This window comes from Peromyscus californicus, unplaced genomic scaffold (assembly GCF_007827085.1).
Source record: "Peromyscus californicus insignis strain IS unplaced genomic scaffold, ASM782708v3 Scaffold_11__1_contigs__length_118956290, whole genome shotgun sequence".
NCBI classification, from domain to species: domain Eukaryota; kingdom Metazoa; phylum Chordata; class Mammalia; order Rodentia; family Cricetidae; genus Peromyscus; species Peromyscus californicus.
This window is the reverse complement of record NW_026294402.1, coordinates 109,439,275-109,451,342: the sequence shown is the minus strand read 5'-3', so window position 1 is coordinate 109,451,342 and position 12,068 is coordinate 109,439,275. Positions and strand designations below refer to the sequence as shown.

At 37.7% G+C, this 12,068-nt stretch overlaps 1 protein-coding gene across 1 annotated transcript in view; it reads left to right on the top strand.

Annotated features, from left to right (window-relative positions):
* Stt3b (STT3 oligosaccharyltransferase complex catalytic subunit B) overlaps positions 1-12,068 on the top strand; it is a 79,101-nt gene that overhangs the window by 32,901 nt on the left and 34,132 nt on the right. Inside the window, exons 2-3 of the mRNA XM_052723492.1 lie at positions 625-733; positions 4,055-4,342. Coding sequence (XP_052579452.1) covers positions 625-733; positions 4,055-4,342 — 397 coding nt within the window. The remainder of the gene's footprint in view (positions 1-624; positions 734-4,054; positions 4,343-12,068) is intronic.

The following is a 12,068-nucleotide window of genomic DNA, read 5'->3' as shown; positions in this document are numbered from 1 at the left end:
TGGACTTTGGTTTCCTTAGTTTTGTTTCTCCTCATTTGTCTTTTTCAGAGATTAATTATAATTTCTTTTAAAACCACACTATGTTTCCTGGTGTGTATGTGATACTGAGGGCTGACCTAGGGCTTTGTAGGTACTCATCTAGCACTCTCAACTGAGCTAGCCAGATGCATGTTTTCACTGTGCTAACATGGTCTGCTCTCTTAGTTTTTAAGACACCATTTTACTGTTTCTCTGTAAGCTTTTGTATACTACATGGCATATGCTTCCTCTTCAGTTTGGTGCCATTTTGTTAATGGTTCTTAGTCTTTTTGAGTCATGGACTACTTTTATGATGATGAATTCTATGCATCCTTTTGTTTTCCTGGTTAAATTTGAGCCCTCTGCCTTGGACCCCACCAATGGTCAAATGTTAATTTGAGCATTACTAGTTCCTGTATGGATTTAAGAGAGTGCTAGTGGTGTAATTAGTTATATTAGAGGTATAAGCATTGGCTTGAAATTTTCAGATTTTTTTTTGTTATTTCAGTTTAAGAAATATTACAATTTTATGTAGCTATATATCAAATATAAAGAAAGGTATTGTGTTAACCAGTTTTATAACATTTCTTTTTTTCTTTTCTCCAGGTTTAACTATAGATCAACACATCACCTTGCATCTCATGGGTTCTATGAATTTTTAAATTGGTTTGATGAAAGAGCGTGGTATCCACTAGGAAGAATAGTAGGTGGCACTGTAAGTATCCTAGCTGTTCTTTATGTTAACTGTAAACTGTTGGCAAACCACTGAGTGCTGCTGGCATGAGGGTCTTTGAAAGCTGCAGAGAGTCCACAAATACAGCAGCCTGTGTGGCTAGTTAACCGGTATTTCTGTTCTTGTCAGTATATTTATGGGATATCTCACACTGGCCTCTGACAAGTGTGAGACTGGGTTAAGAATCTGCTGTCTGGCCAGGCAGTGGTGACCCACACCTCTAATCCCAGCACTCAAAGACAGGTGGATCTCTGTGAGTTCCAGGCCAGCCAGAGTTGCACAGAGAAGCCCTGTCTCAAAAAACTGAAAAACAAAACAATCTGTCACAAAGCACCTCAATCCAGGTTGTATTTTTTGCTTTGTTCTCAAGCAACTGAGTTTAAAATAAAGCTTTTTTTTTTTGGGCAAGGAAATAAAATTTAGAATTATCAAAATAATTTAACTTTTCAGGCCTCAAGCTTCTGAATTAATCTAGATAATTGAACCTTGATTGTAATTGGTGTAGAGTTCTCTGGATCCAGAATGCTGGCATAGGGTTCTTAGGATTCAGTGTGCAAGAGAACAGAAGAAGGGGAAGGTATGGTGGCTCTTGAGGAAGTTTGTGTGGTTATTTCTTCTTGATTGCCTTTGCTAGAAGCTTGTCACTATCACTGAGTATCACCCCAAATAAACCTTGGCTCTCTTGTATCATTAATTCAAATTCATTTCCTTTCTTCTATATCCTTGAATTTATTTTTATACTCCTTTCCCAACTCCCTGTGCTTTCTCCAGTAATTTCAGCCTTTTTTCCCTATTGGCTATGTTTACAGCTGTCACATCACAGTTGCCACTATGCTGTTAGCAGCATTTCCTGAGTTTGGGTGGAGTGTTTTCATCATCCTTCCATTTTAATTTCTATTAGAATTTCCTTCTACTTGTGGGATTTTATTTTCTTTTATGTTCACTTTGTAGCCCTTGCATTGAACTGTAATCCTTCTGCCTCAGCCTCCTAAGTGATGGAATTATAGGTAAGGACCACTGTCTTCATAGAAGTTCATTTATAACTTCTAAAAGAGGATTTTGTAATACTCTTTAAAATTTTTTGAAATGGATTGTAGTTAGCAAATACTATGTAACTTCCAACCCTTTAAGTTTTTTGAGACTTGATTATAACCTAAAATACATTGTAATTTAGGCCATGTTCCTTCTGTGTTTAGAAAGGGGTAGGGGTGGCACATGTACATGTGGAGGTCAGAATTCAGCCACAGATGTTCCTTGAGTCTCTTGTTCTTACTTGTTTAAGCAGTCTTTCACTGGCCTGGAGCTCCGTAATTGGGCTAGGTTGACTGACCAGCAAACTCTAGGAATCTGCCTGCTTCTGCCCGCCGTACCATTCCCCATCTCTTAGCACTGAGTCTGCAAGAATGTGCCAACACTGCAGGCTTTTAATGTGGGACTTGGGGATGGAGCCAGGTCCTCGTGCTTTTCAAGTGTTACTATCTGAGCCGTTTGCACAGCCCCATTTTGAAGCTTCTTACTTCCTGATATTACTGTAGTTTTGGAACAATCTTATCTCTATAGGACTTTGTTCCTACTTGGTAAGGAAGGCAGAGTTCCTTTCCCTGATGAATGAGAAGAATTTATCCAGTTTAGTTTCATAAACAGGATCTGACTTTGCTAGGATTTAGGCTTTCTCTCTGGCCCCTGTGTCAAGTTAAAACTGCTCGACCTCTGACCCTAAGGCCACATTACACCTGGTTTCTTGGGCTTTTTTGCTTTCTCTTGTGGACTGTAGTGATATGAATACCTACTTAAATTTGAACTCCCTTGTTTTTTTACATCTGGGGAGTATCCTTTTTTCCTTAAGTTTGAATACACACACAAACACACACACACACACACACACACACACGTAGTCTATCTTAAATTTATGTATACATGCATCTGTGTATGTGCACCACATGCGTGTCTGGGGCCTGCAAAGGCCACAAGATGGGTCAGAAACCCCAGGAGCTGAAGTTACGGACAGTTATGAGCTGCCATGTAGGTGCTGGGAACTGAACCTGGGTCCTCTCTGCAAGAGCAGCAAGTACTCTTAACCATTGAGCCATCTCTCTAGCTCCAAGTCTGAACATATCTTTGTTGTTGGGAGTCTTTGGTTTTGGACCTTTCATTCAATACTACTTTGTATTTTGACTGTTTTCTTATGTATGTTAGGTCCATCTGCCATATTATATGCATATGTTGATTTACATTGAGAAGTATTTTCAAATTCATGTCTATTTTCTTTGTTTACTGCTTGACAAAATTATACAGTAAGACCTAGTATTAAATATGAAATGGAAGAGAATTTTTTGAGAATTGTAAGAATTTACTGTACTGTTTTTCTCCCCTCGATCCTGTTACTCTGCTTTCACTAGACATTGAATATCCACTCTGCCTATATTGTTCTTGATACTAACGAATAAACTCTTCTTCTTCTGGAGCTTATATTCTTATGAGGTTGAGCAGTTGAAAATAAGGTTTATAAATAGTGTGTTCAATGATAATAAATGCTAGGGAGAAAAAGCAAGGGGTTGAGCTAAAGACTAGGGACATGAAGATTTAGATAGGACAGTCAGGGAATGAATGTGTCACATAACCTTTGTGGTTTCAATCTCGGGGAGAAGGAGAGCCTTTGAGGATTTGGTTGTGAATGCAGATAAAAGCACACATATTAGTCACTGAGGAATAATACGAAATGAATATCCCCAATACCGAATCTTCTTGTGCTACCCTTCTTTGGTATAAAGGTGGGTGTCAGTTTATTAATCTTCTTTCCTATCACTAAGACTTTGAACATAGAACTTTAAGCCTTTTGGCATTCTTTTTGTTCCCAAATGACTGGTTCTTCTTGGTAGAAGTGTTTACTTTCTGAATCTTGGATTTAAAAGTAAGGGAGACTTACTTATAATTATCATTTTTCCTTTTTATGTATGCACAGTAAGAACACGACTAGAGTGTGTTAAAATCCCAGGCCTGAAAAATACATGACTAAGACAGTGCTCAGAAGTGAGGAAGATAATTAATGGAATAAACATCATTACATATTTTTTATTTTAATTACTCTTGTTTTATATTCTCTGCTCTTTTATTTCAGTGTATATTCTGTATATGAATTTCTTCTTTGTATCTATTCCAAAAAGCTCTTATTTTATATCACATGAAAGAAAGCTCTTCTCTCCATCTTAACTACAAATAGTGTGTACTAATAAAAAATGTGTATTGTTCTTTTGGGGTACTTTGTTTTATATGTAACTAAATTTCTTTCTTTCCTTCCTCTAGGTTTACCCAGGGTTGATGATAACAGCTGGCCTTATTCATTGGATTTTAAATACATTGAACATAACAGTTCACATAAGAGATGTGTGTGTATTCCTTGCACCAACTTTTAGCGGCCTTACATCTATATCTACATTCCTGCTAACTAGAGAACTTTGGAACCAAGGAGCGGGACTTTTAGCTGCTTGCTTTATTGCTATTGTACCAGGGTACATATCTCGGTCAGTGGCAGGATCCTTTGATAATGAAGGCATTGCAATTTTTGCACTTCAGTTCACTTACTACTTATGGGTAAGTACCACTTAATGTTTAGCTGTCGTTAATGCTGGTAACCTTCTGACCAAAGTCTTTAGGTTGGACTTGTGTCTTTTACCAATAGAGTTGCACACAGATCTGTTACTATTCATAATAAATTTAACAATAGGAACATTTAAAAGTATACCAGGAATTTTTCCTGTAGATATAACTGGATTAATATGTCTATAAATTTTTAATTTTTACAATAATCCTATTGTATCTACTTAATAAGTCATAGCTTAAAAAAAAAAAAAAGAGCTAGCAGAAGCAGCCTGTCAGCTGTACACATCTTTTATGTGTGAGTACTTTTTATATATACATTTAACTATATTTTTAGGTTGGTAGATGAATGATAGCATCACTTCTCTTTAATAGTAATTTTAAATTCCCTTAAAAAAGTTACCTGGCAGGCGGGGCAGTGGTGGTACACACCTTTAATCCCAACACTTGGGAGGAAGAGTCAGGCGGATCTCTGTGAGTTCAAGACCAAAGAAACCCTGTCTTGAGAAAACAGAAAACAAAACAAAAAGGCTCCCTGGCTTGTAGGTATTTTTGCTTTTGACCTGGAATTCTAGGAAGAGCGCTGCAGTGTGATCTGTAGAGGCAGTCTCTTGATCTTGAGTTTCAAAGAGAGAAGAGCACCCATGTGAGTGAGTCTGATGATGGCAGTAGAACACTAACAGTACTGCTGTCATCATCAGAAATGCCTTTAAAAACCCTCTGTTTACTGCAGGCAGCTGGAAGGAGAAAACAGAAACACTGCCCCGAACTTAAGATTTTGCAGTCTCTATTTAAAGCCTTTTAATTATGTTAGTTTTAATACTAAAAACAATGAATGTGAGTGTGAATAGATCTTATTTATATAATGCCTGTGGGAGAATGAATTACAGTAGAATAGTCATGATATGATAAATCATGAATGTAAAATTTAAAGAATGCAAATTAGATACTCTATGCTGTTTGTAGCAAAAGTACAGCAATGAGGAATCCGTGCATCAACTTCATAACACATTTTTTTCTGAGGTTGTATGGTTGACATTGAGGAAACAACATTAAAGAAGATTCAACCTATGTTGGTTAAATTCTTTTTTTTTTTTTTTTAAATAAGATTCTGTGAAGTAAATAATGGCAATGATTTGAATTTGAAAGTCTGGATAGATAGGTTGATAACTCTCTTAGTCACCTTCATTCTGTTGTTATATCTCATATTTGCTATAAAATAAAAACACCCTATTGTGGGAAATTTGTACATCAGATAAATATGAAGGAACAAAGCTCACTTAGGAATAACTCCCTTAGAAATAATTCATTTACAGTTGGACATTAAAAAACTAACATTGCTTCTCTAAATAGTTTTCTAGCCTCTTTTGTTGCTGTAGTTTTTTTTTGTAACGAGGCCTTGGTATGTGTCTGAGACTGTCCTCAAACTCCTGCCTGTGCCTCTGCCTCCCATAGTTGTGTGCTAGGATCATAGTTGTGTGCCATGTCTGGCTTACATACAGTTTTTTCTCCTTTTTAACACGTGAGTCTGAACTATTGAAGTAGTGTCCTAACTGAAATCGCAACTACCTTTTAGCATTTAAAAATGTTTCTAAAATTGTGATAAAATTCATTTGTGTTATTTTGAAGAATACAGTTAATCCTTTTTAACTTATTAATTGTTGTACAACTGTCACCACTATTATTTATAGAAAATGTCTTCAGTCTAAAAATTGTGCTTGTACCTCAGCCCTGTACCTCTCACTTCCTCCTCCTCTGTGTTCTCGGGTAACCAAGCATCTGCATTTTAAAGTTTTAGTTATTGCTGCTTGGGTATGATGCAGTCAGGGAGGTTCATATATGCTGTGGCACACATGGAGGTCAGAGGACAATTTTGTGAAGTTGGTTCTCGCCTTCCACCTTTACGTGTGTTCCAAAGATCAAACTCATGAGGTCATCCAGCTTTTGAGGCAAGCATTTTTTATACTCTGAGACATCTCACTGTCTCACTGGTTTTATCTTTTATGGACTTACCTAGTCTGGACATTTCACATGAATGCAATCTTATTACATAGAACATTAGTGTCTTCCTTTTTGTGTTTAGCATAATTGTTACACATATACTACTTTATTTTTTTCCCTCCAGCTTTTTTATTATGGTAAAATACGCAGACTATAACATTTACCCAGTGCCATAGTTTATTAATGTTATATATACTTGTGATGTTTTGTAACCATCTATATCGTCCACCCACATCTTGTAAAATGCAGCCATTCTACTTGTCTGATTGACTTTGGCTAATTGAATAGGTAAAATCCTATAGTGTACAGCTTGTATAACATTTATATTTTTACTGTTTTTATGGAACCTCTGCACCATTTTCCATAACTGGCCTTTCAAATTTCTACCAATGGTGCAGAGATTTTCCAGTGATTCTATATGTTCACCATCTCTTGTTATTTCATGGCTGTTTCTCACTGTATGCCAAGACTAGCCTCAAATCCCCAATAGTTCTGCTGCAGCCTCCAAGATAGCTGGGGTTCCATGCATACACCACCATGCCTGGCTTGATTTTTCTGGTTGGTTGATAGCAACGATACTAATGGGTGTAAGGTAGTATAGCTGGTTCTGGTTTGCATTTTCTCAGTGATGAATGGGAAGTACTTCTGTGTGTGTCTGGTAGCCAATTGGATATTTTTGTAGAATGCCTGTTGAAGTCTTTTGCTGCTTTTTGAATGTGGCTTTTTGCTTTTTCTTGTTGAGTTTTATGAGTTCTCTATGTATGCTTGCTACTAATCCCTTTTGGATTAACTATTTCTGCATGCTTTCCTCCATTCTGTGGACTGCTTTTTCACCCTGTGGGTGTCTTTTGATATATAAAAATTAATGTTCATGAACCTCAACTTGTCAACAGCTTCTTTTCCTATTTCCAGGAAATCATTGTGAAACACATTGCTGTGAACTCTTGCCCTGTGTCATCTTTTAAGAATTTCATAGTTGTTCTAAGCTTTATTTTGAGGTTGCTGTAGCATGTATCTTAAAAGATCTTATTAATAAAAACAAACCCGGAGCCAGGTATTGGGGTGAATGCTAAAAGATCAGAGAAGCAGAACAAGCCACAGCCAATCTCGCCTCACCAATTCCTCAGCTGATCCTGTTTCTTCAAACTGGAAGTCTCTGTGTCCTCATCCAAATGGATCTCAGCTGAACTGCTGCTAAAAGCTAAAAGCTTAAAAAGGCCTAGTTCCTGGTCCTCACACCTTATATACCTTTCTGCTTTCTGCCATCACTTCCTGGGATTAAAGGCATGTGTGACCATACCTGGCTGTTTCCAGTGTGGCTTTGAACTCACAGAGATCCAGATGGATCCCAGCCTCCTGAATGCTAGGATTAAAGGTATATGCTACCAACTGCCTAAACCTATGTTTAATATAGTGGCTGTTCTGTTCTCTGACCCCCAGATAAGTTGTTTTTGCTCCATGTATTACGTTTTATATGATGCTTAAACAGATGTCCAAATTAATTAATTCACATTTGATTTAATTTTTCCTCATTGGTTGATCTTGGTATCTTGTCAGAGTCATTTGGTCACACATGCCAGGGTCACCTAGAGCTATGTGTCTGTCTTTCTGCCAGCACCCTACTGTTTGATCTACCAGAACTTTGTAGTACATTTTGAAATTGGGAAGTGGGAGTTCTCTAGCTTGGTTCTTATTCACAATCATTTTTGGTATTTAGGGTCCCTGGGAAGTGGGAGTTCTCTAACTTGGTTCTTATTCATAATCATTTTTGGTATTTAGGGTCCCGTGACAAACAACCCTCTTAACTTCTAATTGAATGGTCGTAGCATTCTTGTCAAAAGTAACTTCACTGTGGCGTATGGCTTTACTTCTGAGCTGGCCTGTCTCTTTGTGCTTCTGTCCACATGTCTTTATTCCAGCACCACAAATTCCGTTACAGTAGCTCCACAGTGAAACTAAGGGTGTCCAGAAGCCACTAGATTTTTTCCTGGACCCTCATTGCAAAGCTGCAGTGCATTTCCACCAGTGGTGTGTGTAAGAAGTACTTCAGCCATTCTTGCTGGATGAGATGGAATTATATTGCAATTTTGATTTGCACTTTGGCTAAAAATACTGAACATTTTTTTCATGTTTTTTCTGGCCATTTCTACTTGTTTTGAGAACTGACTTTTTGTTCATTTGTTGACTGGATTGTTTTTCCTTTTGGTGTTTGCTTTTTTGAACTCTGTATATCCTGATTAGCAGTCCCCTGCTAGATGAGTTGCTGCTGGAGGTTTTTCTCCCATTCTGCAGGCCTTCTCTTCTGTTTGGTTATTTCTTGTGCTGTGCAGGGCTTTCTGTTGGTTGGTGCCAAAAGGAATTGTGATTTTGGACCTTGAATTTTAAATCATTACAACTAGGCTTAAACACCTCTTTATTAATAGGAAATTACAATCAGTACATTTTGCCAGTAAAAAATAAGTTTATATAAGTTCCTGTGGTATAAAAATCTATGCTTTGAGATTCAACAAACTCTTGGGAAGCTTTTGGCCTATTGCTGATTTTTGGAAGTGCTCTCTCCCTGCAAAAAGTAAAAAGTTGTGGAGAGGCTGGAAACGGGGTCATCAGTTAGAAAGAGGTCAGGTGACTATGGTGGGTGTAGCCCAGTTTGTTCAACTTTTGAAGCATTTATTGTACAATGTGGGGTTAGGCATTGTCTTGGGAAGAATTGGCCCTTTTGGCCCATGCCAGCCACAGGTGTTGGGTTTTCATGTAACTCGTTAATTTCCTGAGCACACTTCTCAGATGTAATGGTTTTGCCAGGGTTCAGAGAGCTGGGGTGGAGCAGACCGTCAACAGACCACCAGGCCCTGATTGCAGCTTGTTTCTGGTGCAAGTTTGTCTTTGAGGAGTGCTCTGGAGCCTCTTGGTCCAGTGGCTGAGCTGAGGATTACATGTGGTGATCTGACAAGGAGCAGGTTTGTTGTCTAAGAAGGTGGTAGGTCAGAGGGATGAATGTTTGGATTTTCAGTGAGTTCGCAGGCTGTTTTCTCTTTTTGCTTCAAATTTGTTGAATGGTTGGTGTGGAGTTCTCGGCCACTTCTCAGGTATTTGTAATAGGAGTGGTAACTAAGGCCGGGCGGTAGTGGCGCACATCTTTAATCCCAGCACTCAGGAGGCAGAGGCAGGTGGATCTCTGTGAGTTCGAGGCCAGCCTGGGCTACAGAGTGAGTTCCAGGAAAGGCGCAAAGCTACACAGAGAAATAAAAAAAGAAAAAAAAGAATATAATATATATTGACCTTTTTTTTTTTAATCTAGGTTTTTTTTAATCTAGGTTTTTTTTCTCCCTTAACAGACTTTTCAGTGTTAATCCATGTTGTGTTATAAATAGATACTTCATGTATTTTTTAAGTTGAATAATATTTCATTGTATCATAGCACATTAGTCAGTCTTTAGTTATTTTAAATTTTGGCTACTATAAATGATGGTACTGTAAATGTATGTGTCCAGGTTTTTTTTTTTCCTGCATTTTGAACAAATACACAAGGATTTCATCAATTTCTGTACTCTATTTTGATTTGTTGATTTGTCTCTTCAGTTCTGGAGATCAGGTCTTTGCACATGCTCACAAGCATCCTGTCACTGATTACATCTCATTCTATCATTAATTTTTCGTTTAAAAGTTCTCTTTCCTTCCTCCTTTTTATTATGCTGAGGGCCGTGTCTTGTATATTGCCAGGCATGCACTCTGAGCTTTACCCTGCTTCAAGTCCAGTATTTTCTGATTTTCCGTGTGACTTAACAATGTTGCTAAGGCTGAGCCCCTCCAAATCTTTGCCATGGCAACCAGTGTGAGGCTGCTTGTGTGTCTGGGGTCTTTAGCTATCCTAATACTTACATATTCATTGCTTCATTACTTTAGCTGCCTGGTAACTTAAGAAAGCTTGGTACTTTGTAGATTGCTGAGCGAGTTTTCTCTCTTTGTTGTTAAGGTGATACAAGATTCTCTTTCCACAAGTCTGTTAGTACTGTGAGCTTAAACAAGATAGCCCATGCTTATAGATATAAAGCCATGGTTTCTAATAGACCTGTCTGTGATAATAGAGTGTTCTTTATTGCCTGCTTAGTAAGATATTTACTGGTCACAGTATATGAACTTATGGATACTAAGTACTTGAATGTTATTTAGGCAATTACATTGGATTTATCTTTAAAATATTCATCTCTGATGTTTCTTACTTTGTGTAGTCTAGGATGACCTTGAATTTCGCTCTTCCTGCCTCCACCTTCCTAGTGCTGATTTTATAGACATGTGCCACCACACCTGGTTTTATGTGGTGCTGAAGCAGGAGCCAAGGGCTTCATAATAGGCACATGTGTGCGCACACACACATACATACTGGGCTTAGATCTAGGGGTGAATATACATATATGTAGATACACATACAAGCATACCACTCCTACAATTTTTATTTAAGAAAATTATGAATGTTGACTTGTTCTGGTAACAAAGGACCTTGTAATTTCTGGAAGCAAAGTTATTTTTAAGATTCTTGGAGAAAAGCTCTGATTAGACCTGAGTTGTCTGGACTCACTTGGGTTCTCACTGACTCTGGAAGAGACCAGCTCAGGATTGCATGGGATGTGTCTTTTCTGTGTGTCTAGGCTGTAAGTAAATTTTACCTTCTTTTCTAAAAACTGTATAGCTTAATTAAAAATTTTAAAGTGTGTGTGTGTGTGTGTGTGTGTACCACATGAATGCAGATATGTAAGGAGGCTGGAAGAAGGCATCGGGTCCTCAGGAGGTGGAGTTACTGGCAGTTAGTTGTGAGTCTCCAGGAGTCCTGGGAACTGAAGCCAGGTGGGGCCTCTGCACGAGCAGTATGTGCTCTTAACTGCTGAGCCTCTCTAGACCCCTAGCTTTTGTTTATGTCAGTGGTCCTTTGACTGTCTTGTAAGTCTTAGAGTTCAGGTAATATCATCCCTGTGATTTTATTTCTCTTTATTAATATCATGTTAGCTCTTTTGAGTATTTGCCTTTCTATACAGACTTTGAATTAATTTGTTTTTTTCTAACCAAAAACATTTGATTATATTGAGTTCCTAATGAATATTTCTATATTAAAAATCTTTTGGTTTCTTTCATCAAAGTTTGCTGGTTTTCTCTTTATACATTCTATACATACTCTTTTAAAATTCATTTTTATGAACTAACATATGTACTGTATTGAAGGGTTATTGTGTATTTGAATATTAGGTGTCAATTACTCTTGTATCCTGCTGTGTGTCTGGTTCACTTAGTGGTTTCAGTGGCTGTTTTGATTCCTTGAAATTTTCTCTGTTAGACAGTCATGTCATCTTTTAAAAGGTCAGCTTTATTTCTTCCTAACAGTCTGCGTCCCTTTTCTTTCCTCCTTGTCTTGTTGGATTTACTAGGACTTATAGTACTGTGTCCAGTGGAAGTGGTGAGAGAGGACATCCTGACCTTGTCCTGATCCAAAGAAAGCATAATGATGGGTTTATTGCTGAGTCTTTTCTATTCCAATGATCCTACAGACCACACTTACCTTGTTGACTCACTAGCTTCTTTAGTATCATGTCATAGTAAATAAGTTCTGTGTAATGGAAATTTTTATGTATTGACCATGTGTCCTGTGATAAACTTATGTGCTAACTTTACTTCTGTTTGCTTTTAGATTTCCTAAGATTTTAAACATATCAAGGTCATGTTATCTGCC